This window comes from Magnolia sinica, chromosome 5 (genome assembly GCF_029962835.1).
Source record: "Magnolia sinica isolate HGM2019 chromosome 5, MsV1, whole genome shotgun sequence".
NCBI classification, from domain to species: Eukaryota; Viridiplantae; Streptophyta; class Magnoliopsida; order Magnoliales; family Magnoliaceae; genus Magnolia; species Magnolia sinica.
In genome coordinates, this window is record NC_080577.1 from 104,462,110 (window position 1) to 104,489,181 (window position 27,072).

General features: G+C 41.2%; 1 protein-coding gene across 3 annotated transcripts; it reads left to right on the forward strand.

Annotated features, from left to right (window-relative positions):
• The first annotated feature begins 1,005 nt into the window (after positions 1–1,005).
• On the forward strand, positions 1,006–26,816 carry LOC131246526 (probable protein S-acyltransferase 7). 3 transcript variants are annotated; one of them, XM_058246735.1, is made up of 6 exons: positions 1,010–1,420; positions 1,815–2,013; positions 15,295–15,477; positions 22,331–22,639; positions 23,747–23,980; positions 25,548–26,816. In XM_058246735.1, exons 2-6 carry the CDS (start codon positions 1,897–1,899, stop codon positions 25,971–25,973), a joined length of 1,269 nt encoding a protein of 422 aa, XP_058102718.1. In that variant the 5' UTR covers positions 1,010–1,420; positions 1,815–1,896; the 3' UTR covers positions 25,974–26,816. The 3 variants fall into 3 exon arrangements, with proteins under 3 accessions (XP_058102721.1, XP_058102719.1, XP_058102718.1); XM_058246738.1 differs by lacking the exon at positions 23,747–23,980 and having other exon boundaries at positions 1,006–1,420; XM_058246736.1 differs by lacking the exon at positions 15,295–15,477 and having other exon boundaries at positions 1,007–1,420.
• The last annotated feature ends 256 nt before the right edge of the window (positions 26,817–27,072 follow it).

The following is a 27,072-nucleotide window of genomic DNA, read 5'->3' on the forward strand; positions in this document are numbered from 1 at the left end:
GAGATATATCTCAATCTCAAGTGGACCACATTACAGGAAACAGTGTTGAATGAAATTTGACCATTAAAAACGTTTCGGAGCCTATAAAAGTTTTGGATCAAGTTGATATTTATTTTTTCCCTTTCATCTGGGTCTTTATGACCTAATCAATAGATTGGATTTCAAATAAACAGTACAGTGGGCCTTAGGAAGATTTTAATGGTGGATATCCAATCATTTGTTTTTCCTGTGGTGTGGTGTACTTAAGATTTTATCTATAATTTTTTGTATCAAGCCCTAAAATAATCTTTAAAAATAGATGAACGGATTGGATGAAACACATACATCATGGTGGAGCCCACAGAGGACCGACCACGAGCCACGGGGCTGGTGCCAGGGCGAGTAGCCGATCCGTCTCCGTGAGAATCATAACAACAAATCTCATCTTGGGAAATTTGCAGGGAGATTTTCAAAATTTTGCATTTTGTCGCGATATTATGAGTAAAAATGCTAAAAACAAATTAATAACAAGTATTTATTATGCATTAATAAATTTTTATATGAAATGATTTTTTAAAAAAGTTGTAGTAAAATTTTCTTTAAAATCACGATAATTTCGTGATATCGTCACGTATCGCGATATTTGAAAAACTCGGAGATATTTGTCACAATGACGAGAAGAAGCGAGCCATGCTCGCAGAACTCGATATGAGAAAAAGCAGTGAGAATGTGACAGCTTCGGCCGGACAAAGGAAGAAGGAATTTTAAGGGTCCTGATGCATCCTTTTTGCACTAGTGGATCCCATACTTCGCTGATCCAGGCCGTTGATATTCCTTATCTCATCATGGATGGACAATGTCTCAAATTTCTTCAGAAGAAATGCTTATATCCATCCAATCTATGACAGTTATCACGATCGGCTGCATGCCCTTCCAAAATAACTGTCTATTTCTAGGCCAGGCCTAAAGCTCTTAAAAACGTCTAATCTCTGAGAATCATAACATCACCCTTCCATCGAAGTGTTACTTCAGACCAACGGTTGGGATTCTCAAAGATGGGTCCTACATAATGATAATATTCAGGTTGTGATGCATCAGGACCCTATAATTCCCTCAGAAAAAGGCTCTGCCTCTGTTTGCCTTCTCTCTCAGGTCGCGCCTCCAACGTCGCCTCATTTCCAGCAAAATCGGCCGAGTCATCTGCTGCGACTCACCCTCCGAAAACTCGCCGCTCCAGTCCCTCTCTAATCGCCCTTCGCCTCCCTCTCCGAAATCGGGTCCGAGTCCAAGCCCCGATCCCCCGCCCCGACTCACCTCTCTCTCTCTCTCTCTCTCTCTCTCTCTCTGCTTCTTTTTTCTCGTTTTCTACTTCTCTTCCGTCCGGCGGGGGGTTCGGAGGCTTGGATTCGTCGTCTTTCCCCTTCCCATTTCCATGAAAAGGGTAATTTAAAAAAAATATATTATTTCTCATTTTTTCTTCTTCTGGAAATTCTCGCGATTTGATTTTTTTATTCTTCTTATTTTTCTCGATTTTCAGCTCGAGAATTCGTTTTCTTTTGCTGTTTCTCTGCTAGGTCTTTTCTGCATTGTGATTTTTTTTTATATTATATGTATTTTGATGAAATCACATTCTTTTCTGGATTTTTCCTAATTATTTTCATTTTTTAAATTTCCGTTTGAATTTTCAGGATTTTTTAATTTTTAAGTTTCATTAAAAGATTCTTTTTTATGGATTTTTATAAGAATTTTTCTTCAATTTTCTTCTTCTTTTGTTTTTCTTTTTCTTCTGTGATATACGATTTTCTCCCTGTAATGCGTATGATTTCTTTCTGTAGATGGGTGATATCAGAGGGTAAATGCGGTAATGACATAGAAACCTAGACCTTTTTTGGACGTTAGAGGACGAAATTGGAGGGAATGGAAGGGAGGATGTACACAACCCCTCTGCCGCCTCAGCTGTCCGATTCAAATAGACGGATCATCGACTCTGATGGCCCATCAAAGCGAGCTTATCAAGTCTGGAAAGGAAACAATGTAATGTTACCTCGATCAATCTTCTCTGTCCTTTTTTTTTTTCTTCTTCTTGAAAATGTTATTTCCATAGATGGAATTATGGTTGTGAAAATTGGATATCCTGTTGAAGTAATCGTAATCTGCTGTAGCAACATTCATCTGCACTCTATTTTCTTCAGTAATTGTGATGAGTACCAGGGAGATAATTGTTCGTTGATCGAACTCTGGGGGAATGTGGTAGACATGTTCGAGATCCAGGTCGTTCATCAGATGGGTCCTGTTGTGTATTGGTCATGGCCCGAAAATGAGGCTGGTTTGATCATCGGGTGGGCCAAGCGTGTTGTGGAGGAAATAAGATGGTAAGGGAAAGATTGTCGAGGGTCCATGTTCAATGTATGTGTGTGGTCCACTTTGTGACTGGGCCACCTTTTTTTGGATAGCAATGTGGACTCATTGGGACCCACCTGATGAACAGTCAGGGTCTGGCGAGCAGCGAGCTACTCTTGATAGTGGTCATTGATTGTGCTCATTTGTTATTGTAAGGTATGAGGCAACCCTTGGTTTGGGAACATGTAGGCCCAACAGACAACAACTGAGTGTTTTGTTGTTGTCTAGCAGGAGCACCCTCCTAGTTATGGAATGGTGGCGAAGTTCCTGAGTTTGGGGACTAGTAGGGTCACTCCACCAGATGACTACCGAATGCTGAGTTTTCGTTGGTATACAGGATCCGCATGTTCCTCACCCGAACTTGCCCCAAACCGGCTTAATGTTTGTGAACCTTACTGATCTACCATGTTTTTAATTTCACTGGGAATGAGTTTCTTAGTATTTAGCTGTTCATTAAGTTATAACTTTCTTTGAGGTTGCCATAGTTTACTACAATTGTCGCAACTCATCCATCTTACACGTGGCATGCATCATGCTTGTGATTGGGCAGACTTTTCGAATCGTGGGTGCCATTGGGGATAGAACGTAACCTGGAAAACACATTGACTGGATGATGTTTAACATCTATTTGCATTTCTCCATTGAATTTGGACAACAAACTTTTTTCTTTGTAAGGGCCCGTTTGGATACCACCAAATAAGTTACTTTTTCTACTTACAGTAGTAGGTAAGTAACTTATTTGAGATAAGTAAGTTTGGTTTATGATCAGTTATAAATAGCTTTTTTATTTAAAGTTATTTAATCACTTTAGTTTAATAAGTAGAAATCAAGATAAGCTGCTTAGGCATAAATAGCTTATCTTAAATAACTTATGATCCAAACGCCCTCTAAATGTCCCTATGGCCACCAGTTGGGTGGTTGGGAATATTTATTTAGAAGGCAATGGAGGCTTACACCTGGAGGCTCACCTCGAGGCAAGGCTCTCAAAATGCCCATTTGCATAAACCTTGAGGCTTAATGTGTTGGAAGTCCTCTGTAAATAGGAATTTCCAATTCTAGGCCACTAAATGTGCATTTGTATTTACAGTAGCATGGGAAAGTTGCTATTCTTTTTTGTATTTTAAACAAGTATAGAAGTCTTGGTTGTTAAGTTATTTAAAACTAGGGTTTTCTTTCATAGATACCTATAAAGCTCCCAAGGTATTGACACATGGTGCTCTTTTGAGAATAATGTTAATGCGAGTTCTTTTCTCTGTTGTCTTTTTTTTTATTTTTTATATTTTTATTTATCATTGCTAGTTTTTATTGTGTGTGAGTTTTGATTCAATCACTGGGCCGTGAAGTGGATATCATAATGTAAGTGAGGTTTACACCTCAAATAGTGAGCCATATGGGAGGCTTCTGCCTCTTGCATGCTTTCATGCCTTTTGTCAGGAGGCTCACGCCCCTCAAACTTTATTTTCAAAGAGCAGGAATCAAAGGGCATTTTTTCTTTCTAATAAAACTTATGCTTACATTTTTGCCATCTAACACCATCAAAGCAATAGTTGAGCAAGGAGTTGAATAAGGCATGTTTAAAATTTTCCATTCTTCCACCTTTCTCTTGTCTCTCTTCTATGTAATGGATGAATGAGCCCCATAAACTTTTATTTTCTTTTCCTAACCATTTAATGTTTGGTTACTCGACTCCAAGTGGCTGGGCATCCCTATGATGATGATGATGATGATGATTATTATTATTATTATTATTATTTTTAAATCTTTCGTAGATTAACATTTCCTAACCTTTTTCTTATGTTGGTTATTCATGTTCTAAGTCGGTCTCTCAAAAAGAAAAAAGAAAAAAATATCTAGTCGGGCATTTTGCAATCCTATAGTCATGTATTTTTTTGGTTATTTGCATCTATCTTCATTCTGGTATATGACAATTAGACGTACCTTCCCTCTATTTTTCAGTTTTGTAGATACCTCCCATCCATTAGCCTCCTTTAGGATATGTTAAAGAAATTTGTACCAAAGAACCAAAATACCCACCGTTAGGTACAAAAATGTTTGTTAAGAGAACTTGCAACTAGCTACATGTGGGGTCCACGTTGGTGTACGTATGGCATCCAACTTGTCATGTAAGGTCGCTCCACCATAAAATTTGGACACTTAAAAAATTGGGCTGATACAATCATTGGTGGGCCACACCATATAAACAATGGACAACCACCCAAAAACCTTCGGATCATGTTGCGGCCCTCCTAATTGTTGGTTCAGACTGATTTTCTGGCCATCTTGTTTCTTTCGATCTATAACTGCTGGTGTGACTTACCTGGATGAGGAATTGACAGTGCATCAAGTTGATCCTTCCATAGGGGGTCCATAGCTCACAATTGCACTTGTTGGTTGAGACTTTTGCCCACTGATCTGGATTGTTACTGATTTGTCTTAACATTCATTTCTTGGATTCCGATTTGAGCTATGTACTCTCTGTGGTAGTTCCCACCTGTTGAATCATCTAAAGCAGTTCTCCATTAAGTGCACAAAATACTCTCTCATATCTTACCCCCATTTGGCTGAAATATTGCAAAGTATAGTGCATGATTGAATTCCCAAAATATGGTGAAGAAGAAATAACTATTTCTATAATCTCTCTGCTCGATAGAGCTCATGTCTCTATGATCTCTCATATCAGTGAATGGAATGACAGAATAAAAATATGCATGAGGCATTCCAATGCCCTAATTTGTAGGATTGATAGAACACAATGGCTAATCAAGAGGCACAATAAGGGAAAAAACAAGAAGCATGCAAACAAGGATGCAAATTTATTGTTCGCGTTTGACTGTACGCATAGAAGACAGTCAAAGACTTGTCACTATGCTGGAATGTATCAAGTACAATAGAGAGACACCTCTTAATGTGGTTTTAGAGGGTTAGTGATGCGGACACGGGTGCATTCAAGGTGTACCAACGAAGAAAGCGCCAACCACAAGTGCCGTCCTTGTGGATAGGCGAATATTGAGGAGTTGAAGACCTTTCACATGTGATTGGACATATAGAAGACCCCACTTAGGGAAGACACATGTGAAGGAAGATTGGAGAAAGAGGACCGAGCGCCCAAACTTTCCCATACTTATGTTATTTGCACGTTTTTGACTTAGTTAGCGGTCTTTTAGTAATCTTATATCTTTATTTGCTTATCCTAGGGGTATTTTAGTAATTTTATGTCTTTATGTGCTTATTTAAGTGGGGTAAAGCCCTAAACACGAATTTCAACTATTGATGAATGAAAAGCAAACCCTTTGGTTGCCTCCTTCCTCTCTTCTCTCTAATGGTGCTTCTTCTCTCCCCTTGATCTTCTTCTTCTAATTTCTTCTTGTGCCCCTCCAACTTCCTCAAGGTAATAACTTTCTTTCTTCTATTTTTTTTGTTTTGGCTAATTCCTCTTCGATCAAAATCTTGAGAACCGATCTAAACCCTAAATCCCCAAATTCTCAAATCCCTAATCCGAGAAACTTCTTGGTTCTTCGGACTAGTGATCTTCATTGATCGATTGGGTGTGACCATGCAAGATCGGGAGGTCTCATCCCTCGCCGGATCCAACCTAAGTAGTAATTGAATTCCATACTCCATGGTTGTAGTGATGGCCCGCTCCATTGCATGTTTCCTTTATGATTTTCTCAGTTATGATGATTATTGTTAGAATTTTAAATCATTTATACCTTTTATTTCCACTGTTTAATTATCTCCATGAGCATGCATCATAATTAGGGTTGTCCTGCGTCAAATTTGGTATCAAAGCCAGGTTTGCATGGTTTTTGTCTAGATCGAGTTATCAAATTAGGGTTTTGATTTTTAGGTTTAACTTGGGAAAGTTTCAAGTTTAGAAAGTTTTCAATTTTCGAAACTTTCCAATTTTAGAAAGTTTCTAATCTGGAAAATTTTCAGATTTGAGTTGTTTCCTGTTTCAACTTAATTGTGTCAGTTCATAGGAGTTTTGCATTCATCGCATTCATCTTGAAAGTCATAACACCTAGTAGTCTAGTTAGGTAGAGTTTGGTTCAAGTCTTCATTGTATGCCCACGAGAAGAGGTAGAGGTTTCGGACTTCAACCTACCATGAATAACGAGCAGTTATCTGAGCAACTTGCTCAATTGATACAAAAGATAACCGCCCTAGAAGCGAGTCAAAGGCGTGAGTTTGCCCGCCTTGAGAACCAAATTACCACTACCATGACTAAGGTGGAGCAACTAGAGGCGTCCCAAAAGGAAAACCTCGCTGTAGGGGAAGATGCGCACTCCCAAGTGGAAGGAATCATTGAAAAACGTGCTGCCACACGTGGTGGTAGTGAGGATAGAGATCGTGGTAACGGTCGTGGTGTGGTGCGAGAGGCACGAACCACATGTGGTCATCAAGACCGTTATGATCCAGATGAGCGTGCGATGAAGAGTGTGAGAGTTGAGGCCCCGAGTTTTGATGGACGCTTGGATCCCAAGGCATTCCTTGACTGGGTTGCTGACATGGACCACTACTTTGAGTGGTATGGCATGTCAGAAAACCGTCAAATGCGGTTTGCTAAGATGAAGCTTGTGGGTCAAGCCAAGCTCTTCTGGACCAACACCGAGCGTAGGATAGAGAGAGTTGGTAGAGCCCCTATCACACATTGGTATGAGATGAAAGAGAAGTTGAAGGAGAAGTACCTTCCTCTCTCATACCGTCAGAAGCTCCTTGACCAATGGCAATCCTTACGCCAAGGGTCAATGTCTGCCGCTGACTACATCGCTAAATTTGAAGAGTATGTGATGCGATGTGATATCCGAGAAGACCCTCTAGTAACGCTCTCGCGTTTTAAGACGGGCCTTTGTGCGGATCTTCGCGAGCTTATCACTCGGCCCTTAACGGACTTAGATGAAGCATATCAAGTCGTGCAGGAGTTAGAGCAGTATCTGAAGGCTCCTGTCGTTCGTCGTTTTGAGTCTCGAGACTCCAATACTAGATCTAGTTCCCAAGGAACTAGACCTAATATTGGTAATCAACCTAGGGCACAGCGACCATTCCGCCTAGGCCTAGGGAGGACAAGGGCAAAGGGGTTCTTGGTGCCGGTCCTAGTAACATGAGCCAAATGAGGTGTTATGAGTGTGGCAACCATGGACACATGTCTAATCGTGTCCTACACAGAGCCGTGGGAGAGCCTTAGTTATAGGCGAGTCCCACGAGGGTGGAGATGACCAGGGTGATTATGAAGTTGAAGAGTATCACCCGAAGGAGGACTTACCGATGAAGAAGTGGATGGAGAAGCAACGCTTGCGGTAGTCGGGCGTGTGTTAGCTCAGTCTAGAAGTATGACTGGCGTCGAAGCACTATTTTCTACACTATTGCCAAGTGTAGTGAAAAGAATTGTAAGGTGATAGTGGACGGTGGAAGTTGTCAAAATGTGATTTCCACTAGCACCTTAGATCGCTTAAAAGTGAAATCCACACCTCATCCAGACTCGTATAAAGTTTCTTGGGTTTGACAAGACATCCCTACCGTCACCCAGCGCAATGTCTAGTCCCCATCGAGTTTGGGTCATACAAAGAGTCTCGTGGTGTGATGTTTTACCTATGGATGTGGGGCATGTTATCCTAGGTAGACCGTGGCTATTCGATAATGATGTCACGATCTTTGGCCGTTCGAATGCGTGTACTTTTATGTATAATGGTAAAAAGATCAAACTTAATCCCATGCCACCTGAGAATACACTAGGAAAGAAGAAGGATGAGAAGGCAAGTGAGCCTAGAGAAATGGGGAAATCCAAACCTAAGTCTTTACATATAATCAGTAAGAGAGTTTGAAAAAGAGGCTAAGGAGGATTCTATGGTGTATGCCCTTGTGGCTAGAGAAATTACACCTAAGGTTCCATCAGAGTTGCCCTGTGAGGTGAACTCGGTCCTGCAGGAATACAGTGATGTATTTTCTGAAGACTTACCGAATGAGTTGTCACCTATGAGGGACATACAGCATGCCATTGATCTTGTCCTAGGGTCTACTCTACCGAACCTTCCTCACTACAGGATGAACCCTGCAGCGCATGCAGAGTTGAAGAAGCAAGTTGATGAGCTTCTGCAAAAGGGTTTCATCCAAGAGAGTATGAGCCCGTGTGCCGTGCCTACATTATTGACGCCAAAGAAAGACGGCACGTGGCGCATGTGTGTGGACAGCCGTGCCATAAACAAAATTACTGTCAAGTATAGGTTCCCTATACCTAGACTTGATGATATGCTTGACATGATGGCCAGGTCCACTATATTCTCTAAGATAGACCTCAAGAGTGGATATCACCAAATTCGTATACGCCCAGGAGATGAGTGGAAGACGGCGTTTAAGACGAAAGATGGGCTGTATGAGTGGTTGGTCATGCCCTTCGGCTTGACTAACGTACCCAGTACTTTTACGCGGGTGATGACATAAACTTTGAGGCTGTTCATGGAAAAATTCCTAATGGTGTACTTTGACGATATTCTTATTTATAGTACCACTAAGGAATCACACCTTGAACATTTAAAGAAGGTCTGTAGTGTCCTTAGGAAGGAAAAGTTGTACGCTAATCTTAAGAAATGTGCATTCATGTCTAATCAAGTTGTGTTCTTAGGATTTATAGTGTCATCTGAAGGGATGCGGGCAGACCCTGAAAAAGTCAAGGCCATAGTTGAGTGGCCAGAACCAAGGAACATTCATGAGGTGCGAAGTTTTCACGGCCTAACAACTTTTTATCGTCGGTTCATTAGGGGTTTTAGCACGATCATGGCTCCCATTACCGAGTGCATGAAAAAGGGAGAGTTCGTGTGGTCTAAAGCCGCCGTCAAGGCTTTTAAAGAAATTAAGGGCAAGATGGTGGAAGCTCCTGTCATGCGTCTACCTGACTTTTCTACAGTCTTTGTAGTAGCGTGCGATGCGTCTGGTGTCGGTATAGGTGGAGTGTTGAGTCAAGAAGGACACCCGGTGGCCTATTTCAGTGAGAAGCTGAATGAGGCAAAACAAAAATACTCCACTTACGACAAAGAATTTTATGCGGTAGTGCAATCCCCGAGACATTGGCGACACGACCTCCTACCGCAACAATTCGTTTTGTTTTTTGACCATGAGGCTTTGAGATATTTGCATTCTCATAAGAAACTCAACCCAAGGCATGCCAAGTGGGTAGCGTTTCTTCAGAATATTCATTTGTTTTGAAACACAAGGCCGGGGTTGAAAACAAACCAGCGGATGCCCTTAGTAGGAGAGTGGCGTTGCTCAACTCTTTGAGTGTAGAGGTAGTCGGATTTGAGCAATTAAAAGATGAATACCCCATATGTCCTGATTTTGGGGGTACTTACACGTCGCTCTCTAGTGACCAGCATATTATGGGTGGATATGTTCTTAAAGATGGCTTTCTTTTCAAGGGAGACAGACTTTGTATTCCCCGTATGTCCCTTCGTGAATTCCTCATCTGGGAGCTTCATTCAGGAGGGATAGCTGGCCATTTTGGTCGTGATAAGACCATTGCCCTCGTGGAAGATCGTTTCTATTGGCCAAGCCTCAAGCGAGACGTAGCCAAAGTTTTAGGGCAGTGTCGAACATGTCAGCTGGCAAAGCAAAGAAAGCAAAATACTGGGCTGTACACGCCATTGCCAGTGCCACATGCTCCGTGGCAGGACATTAGTATGGACTTCGTGCTCGGGCTTCCCAAGACTATAAAAAAGCACGATTCCGTTTTTGTCGTTGTGGACCGTTTTTCTAAAATGGCGCATTTCCTCCCATGTTCGAAGACGTCAGATGCGTCTCATGTTGCTCGTCTTTTTTTGATGGTGTGGTGCGTCTCCATGAGTTACCTAAAACCATAGTGTCTGATCGTGATGTTCGATTTACTAGCTATTTTTGGAAGACACTGTGGCACATTATGGGAACTCATTTGCAATTTTCTACTGCTTACCACCCACAAACAGATGGTCAAACTGAAGTGGTAAACCGTAGCCTTGGAAATCTTCTACGTTGTCTAGTGGGTGAACATGTTAAGACTTGGGACCTAATTTTACCAACTGCTGAACTTGCTTATAATGGGTCAGTTAATAGATCTACAGGGTTGAGTCCTTTTGAAATTGTAAGTGGTTATAAACCTAGAATGCCCATAGATCTCTTACCTATGTCTGTTACCCAAAGGTTTTCTGAGTCAGCCGATGCATTCGCACGCCATATTCATGATTTGCATACACATATTAGACGGCGGTTAAATAAGAGCAATATGATGATTATAAAGTTTCAGCCGATTCTCATCGTAGAGTGCAAGAATTTCAAGAAGGAGACTATGTAATGGTGCGAATAAGGCCAGAGCGATTCTCTCAAGGATCTGCAAAGAAATTACAAGCGCGTAGTGCTGGACCATTCAAGATATTACAAAAGGTTGGGTCCAACGCGTATCGGGTTGACCTTCCATCTGAAATGAGCATTAATCCAACTTTTAATGTGGAAGATCTAGTCCGTGCCCATACTCCCATTGTTGATACATCATCCCTTTCATGGCCTTTTTCTGAGTTTGCTACCCAACCCCTTCCACCCCCTCCACCCATTACCCATAAAGAAGCAATTGAGGAAATCTTGGATGACGAGATAGTATCCACGAGAGATGGGGGTTTCCAAAGGTATCTTGTCAAGTGGAAGAACAAACCATCGTCTGAATCTACGTGGCTGTCGGGCGACGCATTGCAGGGTATTGATCCAGATCTACTCGAGCGCTACAAAAGTTTCAACTCGTCGGAGTCGAGTTTTTCTCACCCGAGGGGAATTGATGCGGACACAGGTGCATTCAAGGTGTACCAACGAAGAAAGCGCCAACCACAAGTGCCGTCCTTGTGGATAGGCGAATATTGAGGATATGAAGACCTTTCACATGTGATTGGACATATAGAAGACCCCACTTAGGGAAGACACATTTGAAGGAAGATTGGAGAAAGAGGACCGAGCGCCCAAACTTTCCCATACTTATGTTATTTGCACGTTTTTTGACTTAGTTAGCGGTCTTTTAGTAATCTTATATCTTTATTTGCTTATCCTAGGGGTATTTTAGTAATTTTATGTCTTTATGTGCTTATTTAAGTGGGGTAAAGCCCTAAACACGAATTTCAACTATTGATGAATGAAAAGCAAACCCTTTGGTTGCCTCCTTCCTCTCTTCTCTCTAATGGTGCTTCTTCTCTCCCCTTGATCTTCTTCTTCTAATTTCTTCTTGTGCCTCTCCAACTTCCTCAAGGTAATAACTTTCTTTCTTCTATTTTTTTTTGTTTTGGCTAATTCCTCTTCGATCAAAATCTTGAGAACCGATCTAAACCCTAAATCCCCAAATTCTCAAATCCCTAATCCGAGAAACTTCTTGGTTCTTCGGACTAGTGATCTTCATTGATCGATTGGGTGTGACCATGCAAGATCGGGAGGTCTCATCCTCGCCGGATCCAACCTAAGTAGTAATTGAATTCCATACTCCATGGTTGTAGAGATGGCCCGCTCCATTGCATGTTTCTTTTATGATTTTCTCAGTTATGATGATTATTGTTAGAATTTTAGACTTGTCACTATGCTGGAATGTATCAAGTACAATAGAGAGACACCTCTTAATGTGGTTTTAGAGGGTTAGTGTATTCGCTTAATCTAATACTATTGAAGAGGGGTACTGTAATTTTTATTTTTATTTTTTTTAAAACAAAAAATATCCCTAAAACATTTGGCCTAGGTGGCTTTCCCTGAGCCCTTGCTGAGGGGGCAGACACTTGGTCCCTTCAGTTAGGTCTGGGGTGCATGATGGGCCTACGAGGTAAAGCAGACGGAAATAGTCCAACTAACCATGCATGCCCTGACTAAAAGGAAAGTATCCACTGTAAAAAAAAAAAAAAGATCTTAGGGGCTGTTTGTGTGGAGGGTAAATTCCTACATTTTCAGATTTTATTATCCAAAAGTATTTAAATCCAAAAAAAGGACATTTGTATTCTTCACAGCATTCTTTGTGGGAGTGAAGCATGTACTAAAAAGGTGCTGTTCTCCAATAGCTTTTGTCTCCTCTCCTACTCGAACAAAATGAATAGGGAATATTCTATCTGATTTAATCAGGTAGGCTCCCATCCAAAGTCAAAATAGACCCTTTAGTTTCTAGAAGCAATAGGAAGTGGGGAGTGGAGGTATTTTACAACTTCAGGTATCTTGGAGTCGCAGGATTTTAAAGCTGGAGTAGTAGTACCTTAAGCAGAAGATTTGGGCAACTATAGGTGTTTCCAGATATTTCACAAGCCAACCAGAATAAAATAAAAATGTCAAAATTACCCCTCTTTTAGTCAGTATTCAGATTCTCTCATGGTGCTTCTCTTGTCCAATCTGTGTTTTTGGAACCACTTAGCCAAGTACAGCTCCTTTTGGGATATTCACTATCTCTATTTCTGTTGGATGTTATATAAGCTTCACTATTTCTATTTCTGTTGGTTGTTATATAAGCTTTGCTTTCTCTATCAATGACATTCAATGGGGAAGTGTTGCTTTGTGGTAATCATTCTTCATTGCGTTAATGGGTAGCTTTCCTTTTTGCTTAATAAATTCTTCGTATGAACATCACTAAAGAAGGGAAAAATCTTGTCTATCTTTTTGTGGGGTGTGTGTATGTGCGCGCGTGTGCGCATGCATGCACGTGGAAAGGTAAGATAATCAGAGTGATCTTTACTGACCCTGTTCCATGTATTTCTCTTCTGATAAGATGATTTGTGAGCTTGGGAGTTCTTTCCAGCCTTACATGGAAAAGCTGGGGCAGGGGAAAAATATCAAGTTGAGGTGGTTGCTTCTTCTCTTATCCAAGTGGAATTCCAGTCATCATGACGAGATTGTGGCCTCTTCTTTGGTGTCCTTTTGATATGCTCCATGAGCTTCCAACTAGCCCTAGGACTCATATGTTTGGTTAGGAAGTGCTGTTCAGCTGGCTCCCCATAATGCAGTATGAGCTCTTCTTTTCTACGGAAAAGTGATACCCAAGTCAATGTTGTTTTACCAATTGGGTTCCTCACTGAGGTCAATGGCTAACAGTGTGGAAGTGTTTTTTGCACAGTTGCTTGAGTTGATAATTTCTAATTGATTTATAACTGGTTGAAACCTCCATTGGTATAGAGAAGGAATCACTATATAACTTTTAGCATGATATAGCCATTTGCTTATTTTATATGCACCTTCATCGTTAGCTTTGTAGGAAACTATGAAAATATGTTTGCTGGGAGTTGCTACATAGCTTTCCATCACTTGCTAATAGCTTTCGTGTGTTTTCTGGCATTTTTTCCCCAAATTGTTTCTAGTTTGCTCTGATTTCTCTTGAACATTAGGTGCTTATAATGGGTCACCAACTTTTTAACCTATATACAGAGATGAAGATACTAGTTTGAAAAGTATTTGACTCTTGTACTGTACGTTTGGGCTTTGTTAGCATGAGTGCAAGGCATGATCAACCTGCTGTTCCAAGCAAAGTCATGTTTTTTGAATGTCCCATTGGATTCAAGAGTATTCTATAACAGTAATGGTGGCCGTAACGGCCACCAATGCTACCATTACGATACGGGTTGTTTTTTCTGTAATGGCTGTTACAACCCTGTAACGTGTGATGGTGGCCACTATTACTGTGAAACCATTTTTGCATACCTTGACTGGGTTCCTTTCGCTTTTTCAACTAGCTAGCTTTTCATGGGTTTTAATTACAGGATGCCCTCCAGTGGTACCACTACCACCATAAGCTTAGTGTTACTGGGCAGTTCTGGACCTAGTAATTTGTTCACGGAATCCAACCCGTCATAAGATTGTCACCTCATAAAACCTAAAAATCAGTCTGGTCCAAAATCAGATGGGCCACAACACTTGGAACATATTGAGAGGGAACGCACACTGTTGATTAGAATGGGGGCCTGCTGTGTTGTGTGTATATAATCAAGGCCATGATGACCTTCATTCAATCTTGATGAAGGATTAAGCCAAGATTCAGGGTGTTTTGTCATTCAGGTGGGCCTTCCTGAAATTTAAGGGTGGCCATTCCTTCCCATCTTGTTCCCTTTGTTGTGGCCCACCTTAGTTTCAGATTGGGCTGAGGTTTGAGCTCTAGAGGTTTTCTGACGTGGCACATCTGGTAGACGGGTTGGATGGTGTGAATACAACACGTGGGCCTCGCATCTTCCCGGTACCCCTGTAAGCTTATGGTGGTACTGGTACCACTGGAGCGCGCCCCTTTAATTATTTATCCTAGGAAATATCAATTCTGAAAATCGGGTAGCATATCCAGAAAATTTTGATTGAATTAAGTGTGATGAAGATGATCTAAAAAATTGTGTGATTTATGGGCATTTGGACAGACGATTAAGGGTGATTCATTTCAATGTCATGTGTTGGGAAAAGGGTATTTGATATACCATCAGGATGGCCCAGTTGCACACATAAGTTCTGGACTTACCTTGGATTTGGTGTTTTGAATCAGCCATGCCCAGAAGAGCCAATGAACAGTGAATGGTCTGCCAAGTAGTATGTGAAGTTCACCTGTTTTTATGTTGGGCATTTAGCCCATCTTTAGGGAGACCATAAACTAGTATTTTCGCTTATCTTTGCACAATGAAGTTTGGACATCCCAAAAACTAAAGATAAAAAAAAAAGGAAAGAAAGGAAAAAAAAAACTAGAAAAATCAAGGACATTTCTTATAGAGAAGTGGAAGTCAGCTTCCATGACAGCTTCATTCAGACTATATATCTCTTTGCAGTGTATGGGCATAGTTGGGAATGTGCTTGTTGCTCATAGTGCCCTGGCTTTTTGTCTTTCTCAGTTAATTTCCCTGCATCTATGATTATTATTCTGTCATTCTCATTTACTTGTAGGAAAACTGACTGCTGTTTTTACGCAACTATTTGCAGAGATTTTTTCTAGGGGGCAGACTCATCTTTGGTCCAGACGTGAGGTCACTGGTATTTACAGTATTTCTAATTGTAATTCCAGTGATCATGTTTGGTTCTTTTGTGTGTCCACAGCTGGTTAATGAGTTTAACAATGATCTTGGGAATCTCATAATAGCTATTCCTACTGTCTTCACAGCATATGTAAGTTGCTTGCTTCTTGTTTCCATTCGCTCATCTGCAGTATTTCTTAGAGCTACATGGCTATTACAAATTTTGAATATTTTTGTTGGAATACAAGGTTCTCCTACCACTATCATATTTCCCTAGATCTCTCGTAGCTATTGAATAACATGGTAATGTAACACACACACACCATATAGTAGTTCCTAACCATCAGTTGCATCAAGGATCACATTTTCTAAGCTATGAGTATATGGATTAGCCATGGAGGCCTCAAGGATCAACCTGAAAAATGACCATAACATTCATGTGCATCTTTTTATCTCACATCATGTGGGTATCTTGGGCTGTCAAAGGGTGCCTAGATCCTCAGATACCAAAGTATCTGATTTGAAATAATTGGATTCTAGCCCAGATTTTGGGATGGTCCTTCCAGATAGGTGTGAAATATGTAAAGAAAATGTAGAAAATGGTGCTTACTTCTTCACTGCCCAGTTGTGAAAGCAGCATGGAACTGCTTTCTTGGTGAGGTCAAGATGTCTTGGTCCAGGAGTGCTTCCTTGGAAGAGGAATTTATCAGCTGGAGCAGCAGCCCAACTCGGGGAAAGTGCAAGGTTTTGTGGAACTTGGTTCCTTTCGCAGTCTGTTGAGAGATTTGTAAAGAGAGGAACAATAGGATATTCAAGGATACGCAGATTTCCTTGGAAGCTTTGATTGAGAAAATTAAAGGATAGCTCATCGAATGGGAGGCCTTTTCGTCGAAATTCAGTGGATATCAGTTTTTGAGCTTGGGAATGAGTGGTCCAATGTTGTGGGGTAATGTTCGTGGTGTTCCCATTGGTTAAACATTTCGATTAACCAGGGGATCTGGCTTGCTCTTCGAGTCTTGTTTTGGTTATTTTCCTGCTTAGTGTTGTATTTTTGGATATTTTATATTAATGAATCTTTCATTACCTGCTCAAAAAAAAAGAGGAAAAAAAAAAGTTAGTTCTGGGTGCAGGAGTTCGGATCTGATTAGAAATCAGGTCAAGTTGGGTACCCAACTTGGGGCAGTTATATGTTTGCCTTGGGCCTCACGCATTCCGACACGTGCATTGTGCTCAAATCTTCCCTGCCCTTGAACTAGTTTACGGACAGTTGAGGTAAGATAAAATCTAACTTGAAGGTTTCTCCATCATTTATCTGACTGTTGTGCGTGAGGAGACTCATTTTTGCAGGAAATCGAGTTTGTTTTCTATACCAAAATCACGCGCTGCTCGTACTTAGCAAGCTTGTCTATAGGGTTGTCAGCAGGCCGGGCCTATGCCTTCCCAGTCCTGGCACGTTTATTAAGTGGTCCAGATGCTGAAATCCCAGCCCAACCCAGTGGTACTTAAAGTCCTTGACAATCAACAGTCAACTTACAAGTCAAATAGTCTCAAGGAGAAAGTTAACCTCTGCATCATGGAATGAGCTTGAGTGATGTAAATTCTTCAAATGCTTTTCTATCTTAAACATGGATAGAGCTGGAGCGACGTGATAAATCATTATAGAAAGCCTCCTAAAATGCTACCCATTTGGTAACACTCCGCTATTGGGATGTTAGAAGCTCAATACAGGGGGTTTCTTCATAGGGAGCCTGGGACTCCTGGGGGTCACCCATCTCAGTTTCTTTTAACCCAGTTCGTAGAGAGGCGATCCTCCAAAAATGGTTCCTAGGGAGGCTAATTCTGTCGCTGATGTGTTGGCCAAGAATGGTGTAGGTGCAAACTTTGTTACATCTAAAACACCTTATCCAATTACTCAAGAATGAACTTTCATGCATGTGGGTGCCTTGTGCTTAGGGTTTTTGCTTGGCAACTGCCCCTCCACGACCCTACTTTGCTTCCCCTTCTTTCACGGGGTGCTTGTAGTAGTTGTCTGTGGGTCACTATTGGGTGGGGCCATGTTGGCATGTGAGTGGGGTTTGGATGTGGATACAGTAGTATCTGATTTGTAAAATCTGGAGAGAAGCTTTGGGCGATCGTCAGGGATTGTTGTGAGTTGGAGGGCCGAATTTATCACATTTGCATGCTTGGACTTCTAGCAAAAAAAAAGGTAGAAAGAGACTCTATTCTATCAGTGATATATCCCTCAACGAGCTGAAGATAGGTCTAAAAAGGGAAAGAAGGGATTTGTGATGACTTAGTCAAATAGGGCCATTGGTCACTATGCATGTGTGTGATAATATGGCTGATTTCACCAATATGTCACAAGTTACTCTCATAAATGATGAATTCACCCATTATGATCATCATGAGGTATTTCATGCAGGCCAATTTCACTAATATGTAATCAGGTTGCTCCCACTAAACCTGGATTTACCCATTATGATCATATCATCATCGTGAGGGTTTTCATGCTCTTGCGGATACGCCACTCATGACCAAACAATCAACTGCTTTGGATTTTTTCGACTTAGGTGTCCCCAAGCACTAAGGAATTCCCTGACATAGGTGTCCCCAAGGCTGATCAAGCATATACTTTGAAAATAAACCAACACTTCCTTTGTCAATGGATTAATCACCATATCTACTAACTGGTAAGTTAAAGTTATCTCACATGTGCTAGTAGCTCCATTTTCCAGTTATACATCATGGAATATGTGATATGACTCATCGGTTAATTTATCCAAAGTCAAACGAAGCATGTGGTTCCCACACTACAAGCAATATTTTTGTGTCTTTAGTATACTAGATGAAGAACCTGCCTTTACTTGACCAGGAAACAACATTTCCTCTAAAGAGAACATGCCCTTGGACTAATTAACACAAGGGCCTGTTTAATTTAACAATTACGCCAGTAATGCATTGAAGTATTCAATGGTTACTTTTTACATTACGCTGACAAGCTCTGTCATTGTACTTTGACCATATCGGTCTAATGTTTAGCTCGTATTGTAAATTCATGTATTTACAAGAAAAAATTTGGCTCTCATGTTTGGATGACCAGTGCATTTCTGTACGAGGATTGCATCAATGAGACCACCAAACGGCACATGTGGTTCCCACACTACAAAGCGATATTTTCATGTCTTTAGTTTACTAGATGAAGAACCTGCCTTTACTTGACCAGGAAACAACATTTCCTCTAAAGAGAACATGCCCTTAGGCCTAGTCAACACAAGGGCCTGTTTGGTTTAGCAATTATGCCGGTAATGCATTGAGGTATGCAATGGTTAATTTTACATTACGTTGATGTGCTCTGTCATTGTACTTTGACCATATCGGTCTGATGTTTAGATTGTCTTGTAAATTCATGTATTTACAAGAAAGAAAAATTGGTTCTCGCGTTTGGATGACTAGTGCGTTTCTGTACAAGGATTGCATCAATGAGACCACCAAGTTTCAGATTTCCTCACCCGTAGGACTGACGAGCCCTCTCTTCCAATCGCGCTTGTTTCGGGACCCATGGAAACATGAACCTTCCAATAAAGGTAGGCCGACCACAATAGGGCATCCCGCAGACCAGGCGCACCCACCTAGCAATACAGGAAACACCACCAGAAGTAGTGGGAGCCAACATGACTTAAGTCCAAACATCAACAGCGTCCATCCAATTAGCCAGCTCAGCATAGGTCATGACGTCCTAAAATGAAGGGATTTTAACACGAGGTGGACCACACATTGATGGCAACATGGACAATGTATTTGATCCACAATTACAGTCACTCGTTGGGGCCATCTGACAGTGACTTAGAGGCTGATTTTTGTGCCCTCCCTCCAACCAGGCCTGTGTGGCGTAATGAAGAATGCCAATGGAAATAATCGATGACCCATTCCATATATAGACATCCATTACCCCGCCACTCAACAACACCACGTGTTTCACAGCTACAAGCAGACAAGCATTGTAGACCAAAGTAGCCCATGAAAGTGAACATGGAGTGCTTGGAAGGGGAGAATGAGGGAATAGTGCATTCGAAGAGAAATAAACCTGTGAGGAAGTGCACATGGTGGTTGATGATGGAGGGGAGATGAGGGTAGTGCGGAACACAGAGGCGGCTTTTTTTTTTAGCACATGCACACACACCCCACACACTCACGCCTTCGTGGAATTTCACCACCTATGGGTACTCGAACCCTTGACCCGGTGTTGAAACTCCTGAGAGTCTACCACCCGAGCAAGAGTAAGGACCCAGAGGAGTTTTATTTTAAATGGACATAGTTGTGCAAGACTATTGTTACTCGTAGACCTCAGACCACCGCAAGTGCGAAGGGTCATATCAGCTTCCTTGAGCAGGCCACGTGATTTGCTGAGGCATTTCAATCGTTACGCGTGATGTTATTCCTGCTGAATACAGCGTCTTCGGCATTTTCTGAAATTTCCACTGAATTTTTAAAACCAAACAGGCGCTAAAGTCTCCTACAAAAATCACATAAGAGTATCCAACACTTCATATGGATACTTGTCTTGATCAAACAAAACAGATTTGAGATTTAGACTCTAATGTTATTTATCAATTTTTGGAAACTAAGCCCAACTATCATATATTACCAATTGATAATTTAGTAGATTTACTTCCATTGTTCAGAGCATATATACTTGGCCAAAACCACTAGCTACATTTACCATTTATTGTAGCTAAGAAATAAGAGAATCTTAATAATGGTCACATCATCCATTACATCAATGGAACTGGTTGTTATAGACCACATGATGATTTAGCAAGGCTTCACATCATCACACACCTGTGATGTATGATGAAATATCACATATACGGAATAATGATCAAAATCACAAAATGTGCATCTATGTGCAACCATCAAGCTACCTATTGCTTGAGCACAGGGAACATTCAACAGTCCACATGTAAGACAACCATTCTTAGAGATTTATAGACCCTTTTACACCAGTGGATACTGATTTACCATTATATATTGTAAATCCCTTTTAATGTATAGTGCTATTTAATTCTCTTAGCTTAAGCACAATGCTCAAGTTTGTTGTTATGCACTGGTTCGACTTTCACACCTCATAACTAATAAAATGTAATTCTTTTATGTTCTGCATGTTATGGCATGCCAAAATGGTTACATAACAGTTGTTTCATAGTGGTAATCATGGTAACCATTACGTGTTATGGGGCCGAAATGGCTGTTACAGAAAAATGACCCGTAACAGCCTGTAACGGGGCCAAAACAGATTTTTCATAAAAAAAAAGAAAAGAAAAGAAGAAAAAAGCCCGTTACGGCCAGTGTTACCGCACATTCACTCTTTCCATGTGCACGCATGTACACATGCATGGCCTATGTTTCCCAATTGGGGTCTTTAGGTTACGACCCATTCTAAGTACGCTTCATCCAAGATGCTTTACCCATGACCAACTAGTCTTTTTAATGGTCCATTATGCATATCATAAGATTTAGTTGTCTATGGCTGTCAATCCAAATGCTTGCGACTTTAATCTATTGATTCATTAGTCATATTTTTATAATACAATGTTGGCATGTGTGATCACACACATCCGTAGTGGCCAATGGCCAACTTGACTGAGTCAACACATCCTTTCTTTCCTTCTTCGACTTATTTTAGCCCGATGTGGGAATGATCACCAATAGAATGAAGGCCCTTTCTCCTGATTTGTTGCGAGTAATCTGAGCATGCAGAAGTGATAAAGATGGTCGTCTGAGCTAATTTGCATTAGAGAAAAAATAACCTGAAAAATTCAACTCACTGTGCTTGTTGAAAACCCGAAACCCAACAAATTCGGCAATCATCAGCCTCACAGCAACTAGCTCTGACTATTCGGTGAAAGCTTCTTTCCGGGTTTTACATGGTCCCAACCTGGCAGGTTGACAGCCCTATAGGTATCCCATAGTGTACTAGAACCAGCAGGAAACAGAAGTCTGGGTGGCATTAAAATACATAAATAAGCAAATTTCCAAAATGGATACAAATACCATAATATTCTGAAGGAGAAGTGGGACATTGCCATCCATGCAATCTTTCAATCTTGACAATGAACATATTAAGTCAAATTTCACTGAGAGGTTTGTTATTTACATTTGCTTGATCTCCTTTTGTCATGAACTTAGAGTCCATGCTTCCATCTTTCAAATATCAAGTTCATGAACATGCTAAAGTTCCTGATAAGTTCATGCTTAGTAAGTCTATTAGAAGCAGTGGGCCATTTGTACAAGAGGCAGCCTTACATATTTTCTCCATTGTTCTCCATCGAAATATAACACTTTCCATGCTATGCAATACAAAATGGCATGTACAGCAAGTGATGCAGTATAGATTCGCACACAGAAACAAGTTGCAATATAAAGTCAGTAATCCAGTTATGGAATTGTGCCAAATCTGAGGTACTAGGTGAAGACTGTCTTAGGTGTTTCACCAATGACAAATTTCAAGGCGGAGCTGCACTACCAACATAGAAGAATCTCTCTTCTAAAACAATCCCATTGTGGGAAAGTAAAAGAAGAGAATTTTATTTCATTTATTTGACTATTTGTAGAGGAGTCTTTTACTTGTGCGTGTGAGTGTGTACACATACACGTGTGTCCAAAGTAATAGAAGCCCCAATCCAATCCTGACCATTCTTTGATTCTAATCCTAAAACAAAATATTCATAATGACTAAAATACCCATAAATCCTATTAAAACCACTTAGCCCTTCTGTAAATCGGTCACAGTATTGATGTCAGAATCACATGATTCGAGAAATAACTTAGGTAATTGAAAAATATTGTGATCATTTGCTTCAACTTTGTTGAAGTTGAATCTTAATTACTGTGACATAAATGCAGCCTGTGAGAAGAAAATCTGGTGTTCACCCTTTGATATCTTGGCTACTTAGCTGAGGAAGCTGCTAATTTTGATGCTGATGGTTTGCTGCCTTTGCATGCAGGTCCTCTGTCTCCTTTTCATCACTTCTGGAAGAGATCCTGGCATTGTTCCTCGTAGAGCGCATCCTCCAGAACCAGAAGATGTAGGTGATGCCTTTGGTTTATCAGCAGATTGGGCAGGAAATCAGGGCACTGCCTCGAGTATACCGCCCACAAAGGATGTCCTTATAAATGGGATTGTAGTCAAGGTCAAGTACTGTCACACATGCATGTTATATCGGCCCCCGCGATGCTCCCACTGTTCCATCTGCAATAACTGCGTAGAGCGTTTTGATCACCATTGCCCCTGGGTTGGGCAGTGCATTGGGAAGGTATTATCTTTTCATCATCACCTTTTTACTTTATATTGGGGTATCAACCTCGTCCAGGTATCAATGAAAATTTCGTCTGGGAGACTAGAACTGGTTGCAAAGAGCTCTCAAAATGATTGCGAACTTATTCATTATGGAGGACTCTGAATATACTCACAGTAGTAGAAGTTTGAACCCTACTTTAGGGCTTTACGATGCTTATGATATCAGATATCGAGGTGATTTGTGTGGTAGAGCCCACCTCGTATGTGCCATTGCCTGACATTATGCTGGTTCAGTCATCAGGTGGGCTTGCAGGATTCTTCTAACCAGGTGCCTCTCCTGCTTCGCACTGCGCTTCAAACTTGCACTCCCACTTCCACTCCCACTCCCACTTCCACTCCCTAGCAGTTTATACTTGCTAATTTTTTGAAACAGATGCTTCCCCAGTCCCAGACTCGAATCTGTTACCACTTAACTTTAGATTGCGTGCAAGTATAGTTGTGCGACACTTGAGATTTGACATACATGCGGAACCATTGTGACAAGTATCTCTGAGATTTTTCAAATCTCACAAATATCTCTGAGATTTTTACCCAGGATATTATCACGAATTTTTGATTAAGCAATGTCTTGTGATAGAGCAGGAATTTTAAAATCTTGAAAGTTTTGTTTTTTCATGAAATTATCACGATCTTAAATCAGAATTTATTTTAACAATTAAAAGGAATCATTTTAAACCTATATATTTTAAACCTTTTAAACTGTTTATTAATTCACTATAAGTACTTTTTATTACTTTTTTCAGCGGTATTTTCCATAAATATCGTGAGAAAAATGTAAACTTTTGAAATCTCCTGATAAATTCCCAGGCCTAGAAATTGCGCAGGACGAGATTTGTCACTGTGTAACCACCTGATGTTGGACTGGCCTGATTTTCAGGTCATGACAAGTACATAGTGTGATCCACCTCATAAAAGGCCTTGATCTCATGCAGATGTGTCACATTACCGTGGGTATCGAGTAGCCTTAGCAGGGCTCTTCATTATGATGCCTGAGAGCATGTGTGCTCCTTCATGCTGCACTTCAACCTATTGCTCATCTTTGAATTATGTTCTCTTTATGCAGAGGAATTACAGATTCTTTTTCATGTTTGTGTCCTCCACGACTCTGCTGTGCTTATACGTCTTCGCCTTTTGCTGGGTAAATATGAAGAAAATAATGAAAGCATATGAATGCAATCTATGGAAGGCTTTTCTGCATTCGCCCGTATCAGGCATCCTGATCATATACACATTCATCGCAGCTTGGTTTGTCGGAGGGCTCACAGCGTTTCACCTTTATTTAGTCTGCACTAACCAGGTTTCCATTGTCTCCCATCAATTCCCTCAGTGTTAGATGGCCACATGTTTGCATTATCTCCTTGATTGCATGCTGCTCTTTTTTCTTTTCTTTTCTTTTTTTTTTTTGTTTTTTGAGGGTGGTAACACAATTATTAATAAAAAAAAGGCCAAATGGCAAAAAAAAAAAAAAAACCCTAGCAATTCAACCTCATTGCTTTGGTTGGGAGGCTACATTACAACTAACCCACTCAATAACATCAGCCTTAACCCACGGACGTCCTGGAAATTCCAGTTGTTCCTCTCTTTCCTCGATGCCCACAAAGTTGCCAAAATACCAACCTCCAAACCACCCTAGTTTCCCCCATAATATCCACTTCTTGCCACACTAAAAATAGGGATTCAATAGAGCCCAGATCACCCACTTGATATTGAACTTGCTGAGACGAGCAACCCAAACCCTGCTAGCATGCTAGCAAATGCACAATGGACAAACAAGTGGTTCACCAATTCTGCATTCCTCGAACACATAATGTAGCACTTTGGAATCACCGAAGATCTCTTCTATAGATTATTGATGGTAAGAACTCAATTTCTTCCCACTAGCTAGGCGACCCCACATCTGACGTGCATAGAGTCAAGATTTGGCTTTGGCCCAAACCATAGCGTCCCTCCCACCAGAGGATGGCCTAACACAATGGAGCCTTCCCATTAGGCGCATGAACTCCTTTGCCTCCTCTTCTGTAAGGTTCCTTCTGCAGGGAGGGGGGACCACATGCCCACGTCTTCTGAGAAGCAGTGCGCGGCAGAAATAAACTGTTCTGGGCGAGATCTGCTAACCTTGGGAAGTCCTCCTGGAGGGGGCACTCACAGATCCAAAGATCAACCCAAAACTGATGTGCTGACTGTCACCACAAACAAATTGAACTGCTCCCTTAAATTTATCCTCCTCTCAGTCCACCCCCCCCCCCCCCACAAAAATAAAATAAAATAAAATGCTGAGTAATGCAAGATTCATTGTGTTACTTAAAATGAGGAATTGTGGGATCCAGATGCATCGGGACGGGAATATCATCCTGATGTACCAGTCCGCGCAAGTGGAGCCCATGTTCCAATTATCTTGACCGTTGATCTGATGGACTCCAATTTGATTGGGGAATGCCACAAAAATCTTCCTGATTAAAAGATCATTACCGTACAGTTGACTCTTGGCCAGTTGCTATACTTTTTCGTAACTGTGTTTGAAGGCCAGTGATCAAAGGGATAGGATCTTCAAATGTGGGAGACTTTTGGGGGTATCCTTACCCATGGTGTGGCCAGTATATGGCAGGAACATCCAACCATGGGCCCCATTTGCCCTGACTGACACCTCAGGACACTTCCTGCTTTGTTACATCAGTACCCTATAATTCTTACATCATTTCTTGCATTCGTTTCTTCTCAGTCTTGCAACTGCAGGAATAATCCTTCAATTTCTAGTTACTGCAAGCACACCTTTCCACCTGCTCTCAAGATATGAGGCTGCTTGCTGCTAGTCTTTTATCCTTTCCTCATGATTTGCCATAATGGATCCTCATTGGTTAATGCAGACAACTTACGAAAATTTCCGATATCGTTATGGTGAAAAGATGAATCCGTATGACCGCGGATGGGTCCTAAATGTTAAGGAGGTCTTCTGCACGACGATTCCCCCTTCTAAGAATGATTTCCGAGCGAAAGTGAAAGAGGACTCTTCTTCTACCTTTGCTAACTCGTTCTCCCTGGGCCGTGTCCTGAGCCCAGAGATAGCTAAAACGAGTTTTGACATAGAGATGGGTGGGAAACGTCAGGCTGTCATAGCTGAGGAGTTTGAAGAAATACAGATGGGGTTAGAGAGATGTGGGACCCAACCAAGGCACTCGAACTGGGGTCAAAAGGGCAACTGGGAAATCACCCCCGACATACAAGCACTGGCTGCTGAATTCGGGATGGAGCATGGCGGTACAGATAGAGAGAAGATCTATATAAACCATTGACATGGGTGTTTGAAAGGGGTCGACTGGTTCTTTGAGAGATCTGCAAGGGTCACTAGTTAGGCTTAAAAAGGAAACAGCTGTAGAAGCCATCAGAAGCAGGAAAGAGAAGATGTCTGAAATTGGCATGAGAGGTCTTTAACTGCTGTTTCCCCTTTCTAAGGGGGAGGAGAGCTGCTGGTTTTTTAAATGGGTTTTGAAGGGGGAATATGGTGTTTTAGACTACAATGTCTTTCTGCGGTAGGAAGAACTGTAAATGCTGGAAAGGGAAATGTGATGTGAAATGGGTTTGTTTGGCTGTATGTTTTTTGGGTGATGTTGGTATTTATCTCAGCCTCTGCAGAAATCAAGGCCCGTTTGGATCTGGATCTTGACAATGAAAGTGTTGTAGTTGTTTTTGAGATGTGGTTTGCTTGGTTTGAGGTTTCCGGAGCTTCATATATGTCAAAACTGTAGAAATGGGGATTCATTGTTTGGTTAGTGGAAATTGGGAAATATGTTGTAATGTGATATTCTGATTTATTGGGGGGGGGGGGGGGTGGGTTAATCTTAAGTTCTGAATATTTGGAGAACCATTTCATCAGTGGCTTTTCTGTTGGTAACTTGGGCATGCTTGTTTGATTGCAGGAACAGATCAATCTCCATGAAACTATGGCGGTAATAACGGGCCATGGTGCATCAGGTTGCCATGTGTCGTTCCATGTGGCTTGGTATGTCAGACCTTTTGAAATGTAAGTGGGTGAGACGTTGCACGATTTAACATATGTGACATGTGATACTCTAGTTGTAGCCACTGTTTGATCTTTTAACTATTAGAATGACACAGATGCGGTTGGATTGTTTCCAGGTTTAGAAATTATCAGATGAAATGGTTTGTAACAGTTCTGACACAACCATTTTTTTTTTCTGCCAACATGACAAATGTTTACGAGTATCTAATCCGTGCAAAAGGTGGGCCATACCATGATGGTTACGTGATATGAATATCAGGTGAAAGCAGTCATTGAGTGGGACACCATCAAAATTCATGTACAGATAATGGTATGACTCTGTAGGCTCGTTTGGCTGGCCCACCAATGGTGGATCAGCCTAGTTTTTATTT

Bases quoted from the DNA above. Each gene is read 5' to 3' on its own strand.
- LOC131246526 (XM_058246735.1), top strand. From the start codon at position 1,897: ATGGAAGGGAGGATGTACACAACCCCTCTGCCGCCTCAGCTGTCCGAT. The intron at 22,640-23,746 runs GTATTATCTTTT...CTCTTTATGCAG, and splicing joins TTGGGCAGTGCATTGGGAAG to AGGAATTACAGATTCTTTTT. The intron at 23,981-25,547 runs GTTTCCATTGTC...TGGTTAATGCAG, and splicing joins ATTTAGTCTGCACTAACCAG to ACAACTTACGAAAATTTCCG.